Source organism: Uloborus diversus, chromosome 2 (genome assembly GCF_026930045.1).
Source record: "Uloborus diversus isolate 005 chromosome 2, Udiv.v.3.1, whole genome shotgun sequence".
NCBI classification, from domain to species: Eukaryota; Metazoa; Arthropoda; class Arachnida; order Araneae; family Uloboridae; genus Uloborus; species Uloborus diversus.
In genome coordinates, this window is record NC_072732.1 from 111,098,285 (window position 1) to 111,121,590 (window position 23,306).

The 23,306-nt window shown below is 32.5% G+C and overlaps 1 protein-coding gene across 2 annotated transcripts in view; it reads left to right on the plus strand.

The window, feature by feature from the left end:
* Positions 1-22,586, plus strand: part of LOC129217239 (phosphoinositide 3-kinase regulatory subunit 4-like) — an 84,354-nt gene extending 61,768 nt beyond the window's left edge. Inside the window, exons 24-35 of one of the 2 annotated variants that reach the window (XM_054851512.1) lie at positions 846-947; positions 1,038-1,089; positions 1,843-2,062; positions 10,155-10,353; positions 12,087-12,217; positions 13,779-13,863; positions 16,538-16,629; positions 18,873-18,977; positions 20,024-20,149; positions 20,638-20,798; positions 21,123-21,301; positions 21,945-22,586. In XM_054851512.1, coding sequence (XP_054707487.1) covers positions 846-947; positions 1,038-1,089; positions 1,843-2,062; positions 10,155-10,353; positions 12,087-12,217; positions 13,779-13,863; positions 16,538-16,629; positions 18,873-18,977; positions 20,024-20,149; positions 20,638-20,798; positions 21,123-21,301; positions 21,945-22,158 — 1,666 coding nt within the window. In that variant the 3' untranslated portion in view covers positions 22,159-22,586. The remainder of the gene's footprint in view (positions 1-845; positions 948-1,037; positions 1,090-1,842; positions 2,063-10,154; positions 10,354-12,086; positions 12,218-13,778; positions 13,864-16,537; positions 16,630-18,872; positions 18,978-20,023; positions 20,150-20,637; positions 20,799-21,122; positions 21,302-21,944) is intronic. The other variant, XM_054851511.1, reaches the window with a different exon arrangement.
* Positions 22,587-23,306: the final 720 nt, after the last annotated feature.

Below are 23,306 nucleotides of genomic sequence, written 5' to 3' on the forward strand. Positions count from 1 at the left end.
AGATGCTTGGATTTATCAATTGATCTATTTCAAACAAATCTAAAGAAGTTCTTCTGCCCTTATATAGAAGTTTGCTAAGACCTCATTTGGAGTATGCTGTTCAGTTTTGGTCTCCTTATCTTAAGAAAAATATTAATGTATTGGAAAGGGTTCAAAGGCAGGCTACAAAGCTAACAAATGGACTTTCTCATTCAGACTACGATTCCAGGCTTAGAATGCTAAAAATGTAGTCTTGAGCCAAGAAGAGACCATGGGGACATGATTCAGTTGTTTAAATTTATTAAAATGAAAGATGTTAATGGATTAAATTTTTGCACGGAAAGCAGGACGAGGGGTCATTGTTTTAAGCTATTTAAATCTCAGGCTAACATGGATATTAGGAAAAATTATTATTTTAGCAGGGTAGTGGAACCTTGGAACAGCTTACCGGAAGAGGTGGTAATGAGCAAGGGAGTAGATAGTTTTAAGAGAGCCATTGAGCTTCACTGGGGATTGTAAATTGACTAGGACCAGCCTAGCTGGGCCCAGAGCCTGTTGCTGGTTGTCACTTTTGTATTTGTATGTCTTTTTTTGCCATAACTATTTAATTTACTGGTTGATTAGCACATGATTCCATTTTGAGTTTGTCCTACCAACACACAAACTCAAATTAAATAATGTGCTAATCAAACAGTAAATTAAATAGTTATGACAAAAAAAGTGTCATGTTATGGACTCTACATTTGTCCAAAATGTTGTAAAATGGCACAAAAAACCAAAGCCGCCCCCCCCCCTTCACAAAGTGAACAATTTTTTCAGTCTTTATAATTAACATTTTTATGTGTAAATGCTGTTTTTCCCTCCAGCATTAGCGATGGACACTCTTCGTTATCTGAAAAAGATCCAGGAGAAATAGATTTGGCATTGTTGCCCGACCCACCACAAACTTACTCACTTTCTCTAGCTAGGTAAGTTCAAATATTTTTGTTAATGAAAATAAATAACTTTAAAACTCACTAAAGTTTTCTCTGTTTTGCTTATGTTCAACTTTTTATTAGGAAAAAAACTTCAAAAAAGAAATCAAATGTTGAATCTCCTACAGTTAACATGGTATGTTATCAGAATTTAATGTAAAGGTACAATATATTTTTAAATATTAATCTTTAAACTTATTGTTTTATTTTGTGTGTGTGAGACATATAAGTGTCATTTAGTTAAATTTGAAATGCTAACTAATGCTCAACTTTTATTCAGTAAAAATTAATTTAGTCCTTAAGATCAAGATGTGTCAAAGTCCTGTTTTGATCATAATTAAAGGTTGAATTCAGTTTAACTTTAATCAAATATCATTTTCAAATTTTCTTATAACTGTACAAAATGATTCAATGCAATATTATTTCTTTTTCCTCCCTTTAATTTTTTTCTTCATAAATTTATACTTGTGCTGTGTTGAACAGAGATTTGTCATCACAAATTTGTATGTTGCATATTCTATCATTGCACTTGAGCAATCAATGCTTTTTATTTTGCAGCATTATTTTAGCAACAATATTTTTGTGCAAAATCTTTTCAAACTGCTCAATAGTTTATCAATATGTACTGATTGAAATTTATTACTCAAATTACTACTAGTCATGTTATTGCTGAATCAGCACTGAGCAAAGCCACGTTAAGTACGATGTTCCTGTCTTTAAATGTGTGGAAATTGCTACTATTTTTTAAGGAAACTAATAAGTTATTGTCTCTTTTTGTTCCTTATCATCTAAGAAAAATACTCTTAATTTAGTCATTTGCAAATAAAGTATGTATTGCAGTTATGGAAGTTTAAAAAAGTTTAAATATTAATTTGAAATTCTTTCTTAGAATGAGGAATGGCAACACATGTTTGGAACCAGTGACTTGAGAAGTCCACCATCACCTAAATTCCAATTCCAACATCAGGACTCTGATTCATCTTTAGGCTCATTTCCTAAAACATCTTCAAGTGGTAAACTTGTAGAAGAAGGAAGTGAGTTTGTTGTACCTTCTGATGGTAAGGATTCACCTGTACATCTTGGAGGTTTAGAAGAGCGTCTCAAACCAAGTAAGATATATTTGATTAAAGCCTCCAATATTCCTATCCGAATAATGCTAAAATTGTAATTAACAAATAAATGGCACACATAAGCAGAAAATAAGTAAAAGTAACCTTAAGGGTTACCAAATTATAATATACCATAAATACTCCTATCAACCCCCCACTTATAAAATCTTGGATTCGGAAAATCAGGAAGAAATAAAAAAAGCTGTGCATAAACCAAGTCTCTACTTTCTGAAAATATCTGAGTGTTTTGCCACTAATTTTAAATTAAAGCTTTATAAATGGAGGAAAATGAAATATAATAAACATTTTTATGTTAAAAAATGTCCGATTTTTATTCCTTTGCACCAAAAGGGTTCACTTTTGCAATTGCAATTTTTGTAAACTGTTTGATTTTGCTGTTACGATTTTTTTTACTTGTTGCTTTTATTTTTATTTTATACCAATGAAAATTTAGGCTGTAACCATATTACATTATTTTTAAAAAATGAGCATTAACTAGTGACTATCAGGAAAATTTGCGAAAACGGAAATCCCCACACTTTCCACATTGTTAGCCGTTTATTGTAATTATTTAATCTAGTTCCCAGTCAATCTTCATTTCAGTCTTCTTTAGCATCTGCTTAAAAAGAATGGATTAAAATTGGGAAAATGTTCACTTTTTCAAATGTTTTTCCCAAGAACTGTTTGGTGGGAAATTTTTGGAAATTCTGCCCCACCCAGTGGCGGATCCACAGGGGGGGGGGGCGATTGGGGCGATCGCCCCCCCCCCCCCAACAGACTTTGTGTGTGTTTTTTTTTTACTATTAGGTTGCATACCAAAATAAATCGTTTTTGTTTGAACACTTTCTGAAGAATAATTTTTTTTCAAATTCAAAATTTATACATTAAATTTTTTTCATTTATGCTCAAAATTTAAATGATAAATGTTAAAAATTGAAAGCGTATTTCCTTCTCAGCGTTTGTTTTATATCGTTCGAAGGTGTAATCATTCCTGCATATTTATAACTGGTGCCATACATACGTTTTATTTTTGCTCCAGGGGGGGGGGGGGGTATTACATATTCCCTTAATTTGTGGTTTTTTAGTTGATTGATATGAAAATACGGGTTTTTTTTTCTCCTTTATCTATTTGATAAATTTAATTATTTTATAAATAAATGTGAGTTGATGAAGTCAGTAGCATTGCTACGGTGGCGCGGATGGGTTTGCCCCAGGTGGCACCCGAAATTGATCTTCAACTTTTTTTGAAAAAATTTAAATGCTTCAGTTCTAAAAAAAATTCCCCAACATTTCAATTTATATTAAAAATTATTTTGCAGGGCGGGGCTAAGCCGGGTGACACCCCCTAGAGTGTGACACTAAAATGAATATGAGAAATTTCGATGTTTCAATTCTAAATTTTATTTGCAACATGAAAAAAAAATTTTTTTTTTTCTATCAAACATATTGGTCTCACTAGAAGGGCATTTGAGGCGGCTGGTACTCATATGGAGTGGGGCGGGGGGGGGGGGGCGGAGACACCCAAAACGCATGTAAGAGTTCCGGAAAAATGTAAATACCAACAGAAATTCGCATATGTTTTATAATCTCTCAAATGCATTGGTATCGATACTAGGGAAACGTTTATTTCGGATGATATCCCTCTCGCGGGGGGGGGGGGGACACAATTTCGTTTTGTTTATGAATATTGTATGCACTTCGTTTCTTTCATCGAACATTGAATAAGGTTTTTTTTCGCCTTCGGTTGATGGGGAGGGGTGAGGGGTGATAGCCCAGATTACCACCCCGGTTGACATCCAAGTTTGCTACGCCACTGATTAAGTGTAATTTAACAATGCTGTAACAGAATATGGTTTTTTAACAGATCAATTTTTTTTAATTGTTAAAAGAACTTTTCTGTCTCTTGTATTTCGCATTTCCTAGTAAAATCTTATCCAAACAAAAGTAAACTACACTTAAAATGTTTTATTTTGATCCTAAATTGATTTTAATACTGGTTAAATAGTGGAAAATTATGTTTTGTATAACGAAAATTAACCGCTTTATTTGCTTCTGGTTCTATCATAAAAGCAATTTTTGTTACAAGATTTATTTCGATATATCTTTATTTAAACTTTTGTTTCGCGTTTTTTACTGCCGCTATTTGTAGTTTTTTCTTCTTTAAACTTAATCTTGTTTAATTGTTTTTATATATCTCGCTATCAGTTTTAATTTCTTCGCTTTACAAATTATTGTTACTATTGCTAATATAATAAAATTATTATCGTTGTTATTACTGTTATTATTTTGACTTATTTGTGAAACTTCAGTTAATACTTTACAATACAAACTTTTACAATACAATAAACGTTACTTTACAATAAACAATAGTCAGAACTTTCAGTCATCTCCGCGTCATAGATGTTTTATATTTCAGATAACTTTATGTAAATAGTAAATAAGTCCAACTCAGCAGTTTTTAATCGTTTGCTTTTGTGATTTTTTTCTATTTTATTCAATGCTTTTATAAGATAGAGAGTAAACATGATTTTCCTTTGAATAGAGATGAATAAATAAACTGTACTTTTTCTTAATCGAATATCTTTTTTTTTCTCAACCTTCAAGAATATTGTGTAATAATATGTATTTTTACCCAAGTGGTAATAAATTCACCTTATGTTTGACTTATTTCTATTGCTATTATTTTTTCCTTATTATTAGTTTTTTTTTTTAATTTCCTATTTTCTCCTACTTCATTTTCATTCTTTTTTCTTCGAAAAAAAGAATTACACCGGAGTCTGAGAAAGCACGGCAATCGTCCGAGAAGAATCCTTCCTACTCAATACCTTTAAGTAATCGGAACCATATATTTTTTTCGACCCATGTGTATACCCCAAGGGAACAACGCGGGTACTGCTTTATACCATTCGTTTCGAAAGCCGCTTTTCCCCCAAAAATCAAGACAAAGACAATTTCGAGGAAAGGAGCTCTTTACCGGTTTTCGTGTCAATTGTCGTCTTGTTCTTATCAGTGGTTTGGACTAACTATCATTTTTTGCGGGAGGAACACTAACACATATCCTACACGTAGTGCTTTATTGAAACGTTTGCTAGTAAAGAGTTGTCATTCGAACTCTCCAGTTTTCCTGGCTTAGATTCGAGGATATTTTCAACTTTAGCGCTTTTGTTATTATTAAATATGGATTCTGGAGATGATGGCTGCGATGGCGGTGACCGTGCTGGTGCTCAGAAACGACATAGTGGAACTCTGATTTCGTACTTTGCAAAAAAGCCACGAAACAATGCTAAGGAAAAGGAATCTGTTACATGCTCAGATGCTATGACATCAAATGTTGCTACCAGCCGGCAACAGACAACAGCTGATGGTTGCAGTTTTTCGTCAACTACTGGAACTGGGGTACAAGAAACTACATCTTTATGTAACAATGCTGGTATTGACGGTAACTGTACAGATATTAACTTAATCAACGAAAGTACACTCAACGATTTTCAAAAACATGAACTGTTGACTAACCATTGGAAACCTCCTATCAAATTTCAGTTTCCATATTCAGAGCACAAAAAGAATGGTCGAGTAGAGAAGAGGTATGCAAGTGCAAAGTATCTCGAACAATACGACTGGCTGGTATTTTCTCCTTCACAAAAGGGCTATTTTTGTAAGGCCTGTGCCCTCTTTGCTGTTTGTGGAGGATTTAAGAAAACTGTTCCGTTATCTAAACTCGAGAAGAAACCTCTGAAGAGTTTCGCAAAATTGACAGGAAAGGATGGAGACCTCACAGTCCATGCCTGCAATATCTACCATAAGGAAGCGTTGGAGGTCGCTGCTAATTTTTTACAGACATATGAGAACCCTGCATCTGAGATAGTGAATCAACTGCTGACGCACAGACAGGAGCAAATGGACCAGAACAAGAAAGCTTTGGTATCAATAGCGGAAACAGTTCTTTTGTGCGGCCGCCAGAATATCGCTTTTCGTGGTCATCGTGACGACGAGGTGCTAGTGCAAGAGCGTGTGACAGAAAATGAAGGAAATTTTAGGGCGTTACTCCGGTTCCGAGTTTCGACAGGCGATGAAAATTTGGAGCGACACTTGCACACATCTTCTTCCCGCAATTCCTACATCAGTAAAACTACCCAAAATGAACTGATCGAATGTTGTGGCAAAGAAATTTAGAGGACAATTCTTGAACGAGTGAAGAAATCAATATACTACAGTATCATTTTTGACGAAACAACGGATGTTAGTCATTCATCCCAGTTGTCCCTTGTGCTCCGGTACACATTCAAAGAAACTGACAACGTGGAGGTGCGGGAGGACTTTTTTTCCTTTGTGAATTTATATGAGTCAATGGAAAAAAGTGATGAACAGAGCGAACTTCGACTGACCAGAGAGGAATTGGGAAAGCAGGTGGTGAAACTGCTGAAGGAGAATGGCCTTCCACTAGAAAACTGCATTGGTATATCAACAGACACCTGTAGCGTTATGGTATCCGAACAACGCGGTGCAGTAAAACAAATTCAGAAGACAGCATCAACCGCCGTTCACAGCCCATGTTACAATCACAAACTAAACCTTTCTCTTTCTAAATCAAGTTCCGTTGCTTCAATTAGGAATGCGATTGGTGTAATTAAACAAGTTGCGTCATTTTTTAACAGCTCAGCGAAGCGGACCGAAGTCATTCGGCGGAAATTAGGGAGCCAGCTTATGTCACTCGTAGAAACAAGATGGGCTGAGCGGCGCGACAGTGTCATGAAGTTTCGCGAGGACTTTGCTGGAATTGTAGATGCGTTGGAAGAAATATCAAATTGGCTGGACTTAAGTACTTCCACAAAAGCGAAAACGCTAACCCTGTTGCTGTGCAACACAGAATTCATTGTTTCTTTGCTCAGCTTATCAAAAGTATTAAGCTTAACCGTTGCGCTAAGCCGGTACCTCCAGCAAGAAGATTTAGACATAGCAACTGCTACTGGAGCCGTGGAGGATGTTATGGAGGTGTTGACCAAGCTCCAGGAAAATGCTGATTAAGAGTTTAGCAGTATTATTCAAAAGGTAATAGAAATTTGTGAGACCATAGGTCTAGAAATAAAAATACCGCGCATTACAGTCAAGCAAACGCAGCGAGGGAATGTTCCGGCTGAGAACGCAGAGAAACGTTATCGGCGAAACGTATTCCTGCCTTTACTTGACTGTATTTGTCAAGACATACAGTCTCGCTTCAGTGCCGCAAATTTGGAAGCCTTGGAGCTGAAATATCTTCTCCCAAAGCACCTAATAAAGAAGGATGTTAAATCAAGTACCATTAATAATCTGAGTAGTCGATACTGGAAGTTGGCTAAAGCCAGCAGTGAGCACGAGATGAGAAGAGTTCTGGCTGCCGAAGTCACTCTCTGGCAAGCTAAGTTGCGAAGGATGGCCAGAAATGAAAGCAGAACACCAACAGTAGCTGAAGCTTTTGATGAGTGCAACAACAGTGTTTTTCCGATGATTAAATTCCTGTATCAACTTCTGTTGACACTACCAATAAGTGTTGCAAGTGCTGAGCGTAGTTTTTCGGCCCTGAAACGCCTTAAGACTTGGCTAAGAAATTCTATGTCTCAAGAAAGATTAGTGGGCTTGGCACTTCTCCATGTTCACCAGGACATTGAGCTGAAGGCTGTAAATGTCGTGGAAAGATTTATGAAAACGAAGAATCGTAGACTGCAAATAGGAGAATAGAGACACAGTTTATTTTCCCACCTCAAGAGCAGCATCCAATCCCTGCCTTCCACACAATTTTCATATTTCTCCAAATTGTTGGAAATTATGTCTTTAGCTATTAAGGGTATTTATTTTATAAACCAGTTTTAAAAAGTAATTCTGATATTGTATTTAAAATTTCTTTCATTTGCCGTTTTTAAACATTTAATGCCTCTCATTCTAAAAAAGGCAATTTCTTTGCATCCGATATGGGAATAGGATTTTTCTGTTTTGTTTACTGCATTTTATAAAGAGACACATTTTTTTTATTATTAAAACTAATTTAAACATTTTAAAACGAAGCTGCGTGCCTTTTGAGAGTGTCAAATGTCATTAAATGCTGAAATGCTGACTTAATTTTATTTTTGTATCAATTGTTTTAAATTTTGTAGTTTATATACATAACATTTCAGCTAATATCTTACTTCTGCATAAATAAGTAAATGAAATATTAGACTAAGGGAAAACTAAAAATTAGTTGTGAGCGTTTTAGTTTCACCTTAAAAAATAAATCCATTACTGCTGCAAAGTGTAAATGAAGTATGTATCTTTTGTATATTAATTGTAAATTTTTTATTTATTCATTTACTGTGTTTTTTATTTTAATGTTTTTATTTTCAAAACTGAAATATCTTCGAATGCGCTATGCAATCGAACTTTTCTCAGCTTTCTATTTCGTATGTTATAAAAGGTAAACAAAAGCAAACATTATTTTTATTTTTGTTTAAATCATGAATTGAAATATTTTGAACGAAATTCTAGGCTCAAATGATAGAAGTTAAATGCTGTATTACTATTTTAATTTTTTTTTCAAAACTGTTTTAATTTTTTAAATATATACATATTATTTTTACTTTTCAAGTCTGTGTTTATAAGTACGTGAAATCTCAGAATCAACTCATATTGTATAGATTAAGAAATTTGCATTTTCTAACATTTAAATTATTTTCTATATTCAGTCATAAATTGAATTTTCATTAAAATATTTCCTTTTCAACAGAAAACTCTCTTTGCAGAATTTGATATTTGAAATTAAAGTAAATATTTTTTTCAATCTTTAAAACATAAAAATTTCTGAATAAATATTGAATAAAACACATTCTATTAGTGAACTTTGGTAGTTGCTTGTTTTCATTTTTTCTGCAATCATTAGACATTATTTTTTTTCAAAAATGTATTACCGAGGAGATTCATAGAAATGCCTCATAAATCCATGTCATATCGATCTCTGAAAATCCCACGTTACATTAGAATGGTATTTTTTTTCATTCCATAATAGGATGAGAGAAAATATATAAAAAATTGCGATATAAGGGAATGTATTTCCTTTATTTGTAAGACTCAATTTAAAAGCTCATGAATGATCTTCGCAACGAAATAGCTTTTGTGCGTCCGATACTTTTGAGCGCATGTGAGAACGGATGGGATGGAATCATAGGCAGCTCGGGGGGGGGGGGGGGGGGGGGGGGGGGGGGGGGGGGCAACTGCCCCTCCTTTTCAAAAACAAAGGGGCACTGCCCCTCCGTTTTTCTAACTTCAAAGTTATAGATCGACTGGAAAATGCTGGTGCTGATCGATTCACGTGTTTAAAGAAAGAAGAATGGACTTAATAAGGGTTATAAGGTAAGTTAAATGTTTGTCACGTTTTTTGATGCAGATTAAATTGGAGCTTTGAATCGAAAGAAGGAAGTCTACTGTTTATATTTGTCTCGAGATTTCAGGTCATGTCCCTAGGTTTTTTTTTTTTTTTGAGACGATCATTTAACCAACAACAAAAATACCATAGCCCAATTTTATAAAATTTAAAATAAAATAATAAATAAATAAATAAGGGCGCTGCCCACATCCCCCCTCCCGTGACTTCTCTGAACCCCCCCCCCCCCCAAATTTTTTGTGGACCAATCGCCCATGGATAAAATCGCCCCCCCCCCCGCCCAAAACAGGCCTCTGGATCCGCCACTGGCCCCACCTCTAAGTTGACTCTGTAACTTTAAACCTCATTTTTTGCAATAAATTTCTCGACTCATACACAAGTATGTACAGTAAGTGCAAAATATATCAAATTCAAAAGATATTTTAAAACACTGTCTGCTTTTTTCTCTGTTGGAGGTACTTAGTATTGAAAGAAATGATTTATTTGATAAAGTTTTTTTTTCTTTCAGCATTATGGTTTGTAATGGTAATGAAAGCTTTCTTCACATTATATATGAGAATGTTTAACTGTCTTCAAAATCAGATTGACAGTTTAAAATGCATATTATACAAAAATGAATTTTTACATATCTTTGTCTTTGAAATATTATTTTTAATGAAAACTTGATTCTTTCTTACTTCTGTTCTTTTTTATCTTTAACAGACCATTGTGCTCCTTGCCAAGAAGAGCTGTTTGCTTTAATTCATAAAAAGCAGGAAGAATGGATTAGTGATGACATTATTAGAAAAGCTAGCGAACTTGACTTGAGGGAAGAAAAACCTACTGTAAATAAGAAGAATGCAAAAACTCCATCTGGATATTTAATTGCTCATCTGCATGAACATCGAAAAGCTGTTAACAAGTTAGTTTTTTTTTTTTTTTACTTGTTGCTGTGATTTGTTCGGTTTCTACTTTTTATAAGGATTGATTGCAGCATTTGTTTATTACCAAAGTAAGATTTTCCTTCAAGTGTCTTAATGTTATTCATTATTATTTAGAGGAGATAGAAACAGTTTGTTAACATAGCAATAACAATTCTAAAACTACATATGCAATTAATTGTCCACATTTTTGCATTATAAGATTTTGACAAATATACATTATTGCATGATGTAAACATCTAATTCCAAGTGCTAAGCAGGGTTTTTTTTTTTTTTTTTTAAATAAGTCCTACCAAATTTTTTTTTTATAAGCAGTGGCAGTGACTGGGAAGGAGGGGAAAGGTTGCTTTTTTTGTGATTTGAAACCGCCTAAATGTTTTTAAAACTCGAATTAAAAAAATATCCAGGACAATCACCCAAACCTTAATATCACCTTATAAATACCTTAAAATTGCAATTTCAAGGCTTAAATTTTGAAGAAAATTCTGGCAACTTTCAAGATGGCCTAAATTAACGTTATTAAGACTCCAGTTTTTTATTTTTTCAAGGAAGGGAAACTTCTTTACATTAGTAAAGATATCATTAAGTTGTGTATTTTAGACTTGAAGTTAGAAAAAAAAACTGAGGGAGTAGTCTCACGAATTTTCCTCCAAAGTCACGAAAGAAAGTCTAAAATTGAGTTTTTAAGACATCATCAGTTCAAAAAAGTCATGGAGGAAAACCTCCAAACCCCTTCCTCCCTCCTTAAATCACTCAAAGGCAGCCAGAAATACTTCAACTGAGTAAAGTTTTCAGGAGAGAGCCCCCAAAACCTGTGACCTAGTGACCTAAATTTGCTAAGTTGGTATAAATTTAGTAACCAGGTAAAAAAAAATCAGGGAGGTGGCGTTACACCAGTCGGGATAAAATGTTATGCTAGCGGCCTCATGCGCCATTAGGTGTTAACAGAATCAAGTCAAGTCAAACATTTTGAAGGATTTAAGGGAAGGGATCATGAACCTCCTCCATGTTTCCTAAATGTTCACAAAACTGTACTAAAACTACATTCCAAAGCATTTACCTTAAGTCACCCAAAAATAGCCTCCCTTGAATGAATCTTCAGCTTCCAAAAGTATTTTACCCCAGCACTTATAACCCACAGTTCCTACCAGTGTATATCAGATTATTATTTTGTTGTACATTTTGAAGCTTATGTGTATCGTAAATACTTATTTTACATTAGATTAAAATTGGTATATTTATTTGTATTACCAAATGTTTATTTAGCAGTACATAAGTTTTCCTCTGGAACTCTGGAAGTTATTCAGTTTCCTAAAAGGGGGGGGGGGTGATGATGACTGCAAAAAGATATTTTCAATTGTTTTTATTATTTCAATTTAAGGGGACAAAGAAGAATGAGGATTTTGTTACATATTGATTTTTATATGTATTTTTTAATGAATGCAACATATTTAATTCATTAGCTGTTTAGTTGAAATTATATTCTTTGTTTTACACTTAGCTATTGAAGGTTAGTTTATAAAAATGTTTTTCCTTTGCTTAAATAAAATACTTGATCTTATTCTGTTCACGTATTTTGACACATCAGTTTGTAAAAAGTGCAGATGTTTTTTTTACTCTCTTTATCTCTTTCTATGTTATAAAACTATAAAATTTCTTCTGTCTTTAAAATATTTTTTTACAGCTTAGTGTTGTTTTTGAATTTACATTTTAGACTGCAGATTATACCAAATACCCCTCTTTTTGCCTCTTGCTCGAATGATGGAACTGTAAAAATATGGGATTGTGAAAAAATGGAAGGGAAAAATGTTGCCAATCGGTCAAAATTAACCTACAATAGGTTAGGTTAGTATAAAAATACTTATTTTTTTTATCATTTGAGTGTTTTTTGCTATTTTGACAGGTTCAGATTTTGTATTTTCATGTTTCTTTATAAGAAATATTTATTGTCTGCAAGAGTTTCAATCTTTTTGCTTCGTTATTTATGAATGTTTATAAATGTTTATTCAATGATCAATTTCAGGATGCTGAAGTAAAAATTTCTAAGCATTATAACTATACTTCTTTTTTCTCCTACTTTTATTCCTTTAAAGTAAAACAGTAACATTAGCAGACAATGATTGTTACTTTGAAAAAGCAAACTACTACTGATTTCAGCCCGAATATTACTAATATTAAGTAAAAAAACTGACTTCTGTAAAAATCTTTACTGCATATTAAGGTGTAAATGAGTGGGAAAAAATCAATGTTTTAAATGCACCCTCAACAACATTACAGGCACTTAATTTGAAGTTTAGAATTACCAAACTCCTTTATCAACCAATGTTGTCAAATACTTAGAGGGTATGAAAGGAGAAAGTGTGTTTTGAAAAAAAATTGCAGACAACACAAAGCAAACTATGATCCCTAATTTAACGAGCTAATGTGTGCATCACATAACTTCCTTTTACACCAATTTAGTGATAATAGTACCTTGGAGTAAGCAAAGTAATAAAATTTTATACATTTTCACTCCTAGTTCGTCACAAACCAATGCAAAATATAGTGCTTTACAGAGATTAATTTTCCCATTATCGACAATTTTACTATGATCAAATAATGCCAAATATGAAAAAAGTTACTTTTTTTGCCAACTTGTTGATGTATCACCAAGTGTTCACCAAATTATAACATCACTTGAGTTTGCATTGATATTGACACTGATTTTTTCCCATAAGAATGAAAAAGAACCCTTTTGGAACATCCGAATACAACCAAAAGCATTACTAGACCCCACTTGGAATCTACATACCAAATTTCAAGTTTCTACGACACACTGTTTTTTAGTTATGCGAGATATATACATGCACACATGCAGACGTCACAAGAAAACTTGTGGCATTTTACTCGGGGAAAGTTATGTATAATTTATGGATAGTATTACAACATGAAGTTTTTTAAAATTGTAATTATTTTGAACTTTTTTAAAAATGACTCGATAACATGCAATATCTTGTGTATGTACATTGTAACGACTTCTTGTTACATCAATGAATTTTGTTTAGACAAGGGGGGTTGCTATAACGAGTGTCAACTGTTTTATATTTTGATATTAACTATTCTTCAGGTTTTTCAGTATAGAAAAAAAGAAGCCAAGATTTTAGAATTTCTTGGTTTCCATTGCTGCATGGAGAAATTAATTTTAATTTCCTCCTCTTTTGTGTTGAAAAAGTTCAATTTGAATGTGTATGCATTATTTAGGATACAAACAAATAATTTATTCAAAAGTTTTGCTCTGCAAACTTAGCTACTCTTTTCAAACTGAAAAAATGTTTGATAAAAATGTTTAATTTCATTTTTATAAAACATTGAAACATTGTTGTTGGTTTCAAAACATAACATTAAGAGTGCTTTATCTATGTTTTAGATGGCCCTGTGTCATGCATGACTATGTGTCAAAATATGCAATCTGTTGCTGCAGCTTCAGAAAATGGAAACATCCATGTGTTCAGGTATTTGTTAAATCTTTTATAAATGATTCACAGCTTTGTGAAAGATATTAAATTTAACAATATTACGTTTTGAAATTTATCTAATAATTGAAAAATCACCAAAAAAATAAATGTTGTACTAGTGTGCTCAGAATGAAAATTTTAAGGATCTGAAGAAAACTAAATCGTAAATACTTTTAAGGCAATAATAAAGTACAGAAGAACCCTGATTATTCAGAGTAATTTGGGTTACCAGACTTCGGACAAACAAAAATTTTTGGATAATCAAGACGGCATAAAATTTCAAATTTTATGAATCACATATTCTCTTTCTTCTTATGTATGAATAAAAGTGCTACATCAAAATAAGGAGAACGCTTAAAACCACTAGAAATAAACCTAGTTTCTTAAATTTTAATATTGTAATACTTAATTTCACAGAGGTTTGAAGTCAAGCTTGGTTTTTCGCAGTTTTAAATCTAGTATTAATTTTGCACCTCTATCACACGGTTATTTTACTAGTATAAACTCCTCAATATTACTTGTTTCGCCACTCTGTATTAAATTTTCTTTCAAAACACTCAAAAGCTTTAGGCTATTTTTTCCCTTCTTTTGTTTGTTGTTGTCTTCTTTGCTTTTAGCATTGATAAATATTCCTTTGACATAATCAAAAATTTCTTCACTTAAAATAGGAAATCCAGGGTCATCTGAACTGCAACTTAACCAATTCCTTAATATTTTAGAATCTTTCATTAAAACCAGACAATTTGCCAAATATGGATTGTCAAAATGTATCAAATGCTGGCTATTTTATAATTGTCAGAGTTCAAAGTTAAACCTCTTATAGCTATTTCGGCTTTGTGAGTTAAATAAGATTTTGTGTAATTAAATTTTTCTACATCACTCAAATTTCCATTATTGTGAATCCTGGTTTCGAATTTGGAAAAGAAATCATTAAATTTTAAAATATTCCTATCAAATTAAAAAGTCTGCCACTGAGGAATTTTTATGCTACATTGTTGATCATTTCTGACAGCTTCATTCGTCGAATTTCTCGTCACAAGTTCTTTTCTCTGTAGAATTTTGTACCTTGCATGTAATTATTAAATCTCGATATTCCAATTCTTTTTCGAGGTCGTCTGCTTCCCATAATTTCACAATTTCTTGATCCAATTCTTTAAGTAGTTTTTCTTTGTTTATTAATTTGGCATGCACTTCTTTAAGAAAATCAATAGACATATTTTCGCCTTCGGACTAGTGAGAGAACCCCAAGCCCTCTCCCCCAAACGTTTCTTCTAACTGATTTTTAATGTCAATTTAGAATATTTCTCTGGGATAGGCGCCTGACACCCCACCTCTCCTCCTTTTTTTTTGGTAAAAAGAATACGGATTAAATTAGTGTCTTTTCTTCCTTAACAGAGTTTCCAATTTTAAATTTTAATATTTTCAATGGTTTAATGCATTAGATGTGTCTTTAATGAAGGGGCGGCAAATAGAGGCCCCGTCCTGGGCGGCATAAACTGTAGCTACGCCACTGGCTAGAAATCACACCAGTTGAGAAAAAGTCGTTTTGAGAAAAATGCAATTGAAAAAAACTGCCGTGAACATTTTCAAATTTCCAGTTTTTTAAGTTCTTGTAGCATCAGAACTAATAGGAATTTTGAATTGAAAATTTGGCAACATATTCTTAAATAGTTCTACTAACATTTTATGACATCAGGAAAAAAAAGGATTTTTTGACCCATCTAAAATAGTTTCCGCTCTTAATGGAATAGTTTTAAATGAAGTTATACTCTATATATATATTTAATAAATTCTTTGAGTTTCTTTCACCTATGAAGCATAGTAAATATGGAGGGTATCTCTTTCGCACTCAAAGAAATGTATTATTTTTGTTTGCATCTGAAATCTGAACTGTTCTTAATAATAGCTCAATGGGTTATGTAAAAAGGTACTAAAGTGCAATACAAAAATATCCAAGTGGAGATGAATGTTTTAACCTCTCATGTCCAAATGACGGAGGAAAAAAAATCTACAATCTCAAACTTTAGGCCAGTAATTTTTTCCACTGTTTTATTTTAATGTCAATAATTCCATCACAACTTTTAAAAACAAAGTGTAGTTTTTTTAAATTTTATTTTCTGTTATAACTTAATATTCTTCTACTTGTGCTCTTTGGGGGAAAAAAACCCCTCTGCCTGTCTGTTTTGCATTTAATTGTAAATTTCAAAATTTTGTTTGTCTAGAAAGTAAACAAACTGAATGTGGTACAGTCCATCTCATGATTGTTATCATCCAACATCGGACAAATTAATCTCAAACCCAATTTAAAACGAGAAACCAGAGTTGCTAAATTCAAGGATTGTCTCAACAAGTTTTCTTCATGAAGCATCGTTATTTGTTTACAATTTAACATGGAACAAATTATTTTGTGAACATGGCAGCCGCCCTATTTATAAAATAATTATGTTTTGTAGTTTGCCAAGTGCCAACAGTCATGCGAGTTGAACTATAAAGGATATTTTTGTTTTGCAGCAATAAGAAAGTAATAATAATAATCCCACTTATCTTTTCATCTGCATCCTGGTTCTCTGTAAGTTTGAAACACATATGTGTAATTTTCATTGTGTGCAAATGAATGCCTTACCATACTCGATTTGTTCTGCTTTAAAAATACAGCTAACATTTATTGTAGGTATGAAAACACAAAATCCACTCTGCTGTATACAAGAAGTCTTGATCCTATTGAAGAAGGATGTGCTGTGGATATTGATTACTTTGACACAGGTTTGTTTTTATTGTTAGGTTTCATAATATTTTCAGACAACGATATAAAAAATTCTTTTTAGTATACATTTTCAAGCAAAGAATAACGGAATAATTTATGAATTTCCATATTGATTTACAGCTCATATAGTAATTATGCATACAGTGATTGAACAATACAGTAGAGCACAGATTATTCAAACTTGTAGGGAAATGCCCTAGATTGGATGGGCAGAAGTTTACAACTTCTAGCAACTTATGCACGCTTCTAAATGTTTCAAACAAATTAATTAGCAAATAGCTAAATTTAAAAAATGTTGTGTCTGCATTTTTTTTTTTTTTTTTTTATCCAGGGCGGGATTTGCTGTTAGAATTGTATTCTTGACTCTGATTTTCCCCATTCTATCAAATCCTGCTTCTTTTATATATTAAAAGATGAATGTTTTCAACTTTTCATGCTGGTTTATAAAAATGGCGAGTGGGCTGGTTTTTTTTTTTTTTTTTTGAATAATTGAACAACAATTGGAGTTCAGATATCCAGTGCTCTACTGTAAGTAGGATTTAATTACTTTGCATCTTCAAAAATCAGAAACTTTTTTCCTGAGTTAAACTAATGGTATCACTTTCAAATTTGAAGTGCACGCAAATCTCATTTATGTTTCTTTCATGAATTATTTATATTAATAAAGTGATGTAATTTATAAGCTGTACCTTTTGGTAGTTTTCTTTATTGTATGAAAAACTGGTTGTAAATCTATTGCAATGAAATTCATAGTTTGAGTCTTGTTCAAGCACAATAATTTATTATATTTGCTGAAATTCTCAATACAAAAAAAAAAAAGAAAGAAAATCTGTAGGCCCCTCTCCAGAGGCCAGCAGTGTATATTTGTAACGTTAATAAGTCTTAGTTTTTTTTTCAATTTTTTCTTCAATTTCTTGGGCTGTGGAGTCCCCACGTGCTGCGGGTACACGATCCCGGCCTGCCTTCTATTCCCTAATAATAATTTACTTATAAACTTTCAACCACTTTAAAAATTGAAATAAATTATTGTTTTTATTATTTTGTTTATGTATTTTTTAATATTAAGTATAAATGCATTGAAGAATTAGCGAAAAAAAGCATCTTACAAGAAGAAATATAAATGCTTCAGAATGAAAGATTTTTAAAACTTAAAGTGCACTTGTATATAAGAAAAAAATATAATTAATTTTACTGGTTATTTGGATATACTTTTCTCCAATGATTCTCTTAGCTTATAGCCTCAGGATTGTTAACAGAGCAGGGGAGGAGTGTTAGGTTCTTCCCATAACCCATGCCAGTGATTAAAGCCAGCAGCTTTACCCTTAAATCATGTAGAACACTTGTAATAGAAAAAATGTTAACAACCTGAACTGTTATTATTGTACATTAATATGTTTTTTTGTCAAATGTAAAACAGTATGTGATACAAAGATGAATTGGCTTCATAAGTTTGAATACCACCCACACCCTTTTTTACTGTGAGTACTATTTTTTTCGGCAGGATGGAGAGGTATTTTAATTTTTAAAAAATGTACTCCATTTCTGTCCAACTGATACATGAAATATCTTAAGAAACTTGTTTGAATTTAATAGTACAATTAAACAAAAATTATCCTTTTCAAAAAAGCTATCATGGAAACCTCCATTACTGCCATTATCTTTCTGAAAAACACAGAATGAGACTTGATCTGTGATGAAACCTCAGTCTGCAAAAGTCGAATACGGCAAAAGCAATAAATGCATTAACTATGCGGAGACAAGTGGGAGGTACACAAACACTGTATTTTGTTAAGTGAGAAAATAATCATGACTTTCATACATCCTCAATTAGTGTCTAGCAAGCTGGGGCCCTTGCCCAATGGCAGCAAATTGACCCTATTTCTGTGTTGGGTTTTGTTGAAGCTGGACATAAAACTTGAAGGAAGACAGGTATGGGCGACTATTTCAGATTTTTGCCCCACATCTGGAATTTTTGAAAATTCCCCAATGTCCTCAACTAAGACTACACTCCAACTTGCTAACTTATTATTATTATTATTTTTTTTTTTTTTGTAAAAAAGAGAGCGATTGGTATTTGGCATTAAACAGTGTATTATTTTGAACTTCATTAAATTTTGGCATCACCCATGTTTGAGGAACACAACTTTTAAAAATTGTATTACATGGTTGAAGTCTTTTTATAATTATATAAAAATACATCATTATTGTCAGCTTTCTGAAAATATTCTTTATGTTTACAAAGGAAGTCAATCTGTGCTTGCTTATGCAACTGTTACTGGATCTATTGTTGGTTGGGATTTACGATCACCTGGAACAGCATGGAAATTGGAAAATAGTCCATGTCAAGGTAATAATTTTCTAAAAATTATAAATGAAGTAGTTAACTAAAAAAATCCTGTCACAGTTAATTAATTGGTTTACAATGCAAAAGTTATATGTAGCGTCTCGTAAAAGCTTGGACATAAAAAGTGTCTGTGTACCATTTGGGGTAAAGTGGAGAAATGAAATAGTCGAATACCTGCATAAAATATGCTTCTCTTAAAAAAGAGAGGTATACCTTCTTATATCTCCCCTTACAAAAGGTTTTAGCATATTGATAAAGGAGTCTATCATCCTCAATCGTGTAGGTTTTATTTTAAAACTACTTATCTAAAGTTGCATAACTTTATTTTTACTTCTAACTTGCATAGATAAGCCAAATTCTTTGAGAAACAAAGTTGTTCTTAATTTAAATAGTCTATATTTCAAAAGCAATGCTGCATTAAAACACCATTTATAATCTTTTTGAATTCAAATATAAAAGCATAATACTGATTTTGTGACAGCAATTTCTCCTTACTAAGCAAGCTTGGGAACTAAACCCTGAGAGTTCCACTTTTGGTTGACCGTTCAACCGGAACATCTTCCTTGTACCCCAGAACCTGCAGTCTCATAAGCTGAGATGGGCACAGTAGGCCTTGGTCCCCTATGTGCTGTTGGGCCACTGAGCTTAAAGTTTCTTTTTAAAATTATTTTTAATGCCGTCTAAATATTAGTACAGTAAACTTCACGATTTTCCGCAGAATATGGTGGCACAGTGAAATATATGCAGTAAGGTAAAAATAGTATTTTTTCTCACAACAGAACTTAGCATTAATAAAAGACAATTGCATGTATGATAAAAAAGCATAAATAATAAATTAATTGATAAAACTGAAACAACTATAAGTTTTTAACTTCACAATTTTTTGTAAAAAACACTGCCTTTGGTTTTTGCTTTTGCTGGGAAAATACATGTTCCTGATTGTTAATTGACTAGCGGATAATCAGGAATTTACTATTCTGTCATCATGTGATGTTTTCAGTTTTTGGCATTTATTTTTACTCATAATTTTTTTAATTCCATATTTATAGGTTTGGTTACATCATTTTGTACTGATCCCCATCACTGTTGGTTAGTTGTTGGAACTGCTAGTGGTAACATGGTGTGCTGGGATTTAAGATTTCAACTACCTATCACAACAGTTACTCATCCAGCTGGTAAGTTTATTCATTTGTTTATTGATTAAACTTAGACGCCTGCCCTGTCAGAGAAGTCTGACTGCGACAGGAAGGTCCCAAGCTTGAATCCCGGCTCGGCATGGACATACTTTCTCTCTCCTGTCCTTGTCCTTTCTTTGTGTGAATGAGTTGTTGCGCTGTAAATGGTTGCCTACCCTATAAATGGGTCCCTATGGCATGTGTGTACTGTAGAAGTCGGACTTCGCACCAAATTACAGTACAGTTGGAAAAGTGAAGCAGCGCACCCCAAATTACCAGTCTAACTGGCACACAACAACAACAACACTGACTTAACTTAGCTTTTCTATTGAAATAACTTTTCAGTTGTATGAATAATAAACATGCAGTTTTTTTAGTTTATTTATTTAATAACTGATTATTTTATTTTAAGTTTAACATTGCTGGTGTATGTGAGTATGAATTTATATATCTTGCACTATTTTGAAATACTCTTCCTAACTTTACAGGCGCATGTATTCGCAATTTATTGGTTCATCCTCGGAAAAAATCTGCTATATTTGCTTCTGTACAAGGGAATAATGAAGTTTCTTTATGGGATTTGGAATCCCAAGGACGCCTGTTGACATTATGGACAATTAATAATGCTCCCCCTTTATCACAAACTGAGGTAAGCCAAAATTAAATACATGCTTTGAAAGTTAAATCATCACTTCTTGCCTTGAACATTTTACATTGATTGAGCATCTTATACAATTAAAAACTGAGCGTATGTACCTATGTATCTATGTAGTCACATCTTCTGGACAGAGAGAGACTTTCAGCTTTATTATTAGTAAAGAAGTGGACAGTGCAAAGATGGGCGACCTAGCTAGTAGAGTAATAAATACTGAAATGTGTGTTTCAAAGTTCTGATCAAAATTATTGCTTCATATTGATATCTTAAACTTTTTCCTTGCATTTAAAAAAAAAACATCAATTTTAATTTACTTAGGCTTCAGATGATTCAGTATATTCCATGTGCTGGTCACAAATGGAGCACTCGTCTGCGCTATTGACTGCTGGTTCAGATCGGCGAATTCGACATTGGGATTTGAGAAACCCTTCTAATTCACATATAGTGGTAAATGCAGCTAATGATCCTCTTCCACCAAATTCAAATATCAGTTACACGTAAGTAATATCAGGTATTATTAGCATTTTTTTTTTTTTCAATTCAATATTCGTTCCCTTATTTGGTGCCCTTTAAAATGGGTTTGTTTTACAATGTGTGCAAACTTTAATTCATTTAATTCAACTCGGAGTCTACTGAAGTTTTTAATTTGGAAAAAACTTAATTTTAAAAGCTTTAAAAATATGTGTAAAAGCATTCGAAAACAATCAAGAAAGTTTTTCAAACGTTTAAGCTTTAAAAGTAGTTTAATTTTTTAATTCCATCTTACTGTTTTGATCTCTTCTGTAACTAGAAAACATTTTCAATACTAAATAAGCATAAAAATACGAAAGAAATTTTAAAATATCCACTGCAAAAAGTTAAGTTATGGAGATCGGAACTTAATTTCCCCTGCCATAGAAATTGCTGAACCAGCTACAATTTTGCTATTTCTAAAGTTTAATAAAAAAACATACCCCTCCCAAAAAAAACTGAGTTTTTTCAAAAATTGATACCTATTTGATGTATTACTTTGACTAAAACATACATTAAATGTTCTCAACATTTTAATAATTATCAATAGATTTTATTTTCACTCGACACTCAAAATTTAATGGCTTTTTTTTTCTTACATGTATTTAGCCTATTTTTCATATATTTTAGGTGCAGATTAATTGATGGGACTGAAGTAATATGTGAAAACTTATTACGTTTTAAAGATGAAAAATCTTCCTCGACTGAAGATCAGCCAAAACGGTATCCTGAAATGCCTCCTGTGGGTCATCACGATATCATAAGTTCTATTAGCACTATGCAAACATCACAACCTTTGATTTTATCTGCATCTAAAGATGGTGTTATTAAAGTTTGGAAATGAAAGTTGCAACTTTTATTTACAAACATGTTGTTCCTGGTGAATCAAATTAATGAATGAGAAGTATATAATGATCATGAAATATCCTTGTGCATTTTTGTACATTTAAGTAAGCTCTTTAGTCACAATATTGATTGCAAGTTTTGTGTTTTGAACCTGTACATAAAAATTATGGAAACTCTTAATTTATTTTTTTTTAATCAAAATGATTCATACACATGAAAAAAAATAGATTGTGTGAATAAAAGCTATAATTATAGTAAGGAAAATAAATTAAGTGTAATGGAATTAAGCTTAATTATATTTTATGCTTTACTAATTTTAATTAATAAGCTTATGACTTGATTTTCATACATACATACATACATATATATTTGTTCTTGTCAGAAACAAAATGTATCATAATGTATAATAAATTTAAGAATTTTCAGTTAGCATTGGTATTTTTACTTTGTTTTAGTTCATTCACTCAACCTTCAATCTTTGGTGAAGCTAAAGCAAGGCATTCAGGGATTTTTCCCCAGAATTTGTTTGAAGCTTAAGTATTAAAAAGATATTTTAAGGCCAACTTTGCTGAACCTTGGAAAAGTGGGGCAGGGCTAGCTCCCAAGAATTTTTCAAAGTTGAAGTAGTAAAAACACAATTTTGGGTTATCTTTGGGTGACTGAGGGATTAGAGGAGATTCAAGGGCTCTATTTTCTCTAATTTTTACAGAATTGAAGTCTTAAAAGCCAAATTCTAAGCTATTTTTTAGTTCCTATTGTTAATGACTTTTTTTTTTCTGTTTCATTAAATAAATGAAACCAATTGTTTAAATTCATTTTTTTCCAAATAAATTTTTGATCATAAAACTTCATTAAGTTATAGCTATTTATTAGCAATCGGGAATATTTCTCAAAAGTTTCTACATATTTTTAGGCTCTCTTGGGAGCTGCAGGAGAAAATGGTAAAAACATTGTTTTTGTTAATGTTATTTTTTCAGTGTTATTAAATAAATTAAACCATTAAGGTTGCATACCTCACCGGTCGACCGGTAAGTAACCGTTTACAAATCGCAGCGTTCTATCATCTATCGGTTACCATTTTAAGCTGTTGATTGGAGCACGTGATCATTAGTTGTCACGTGATTAACCGGTCGCTCTTGGTCGTGC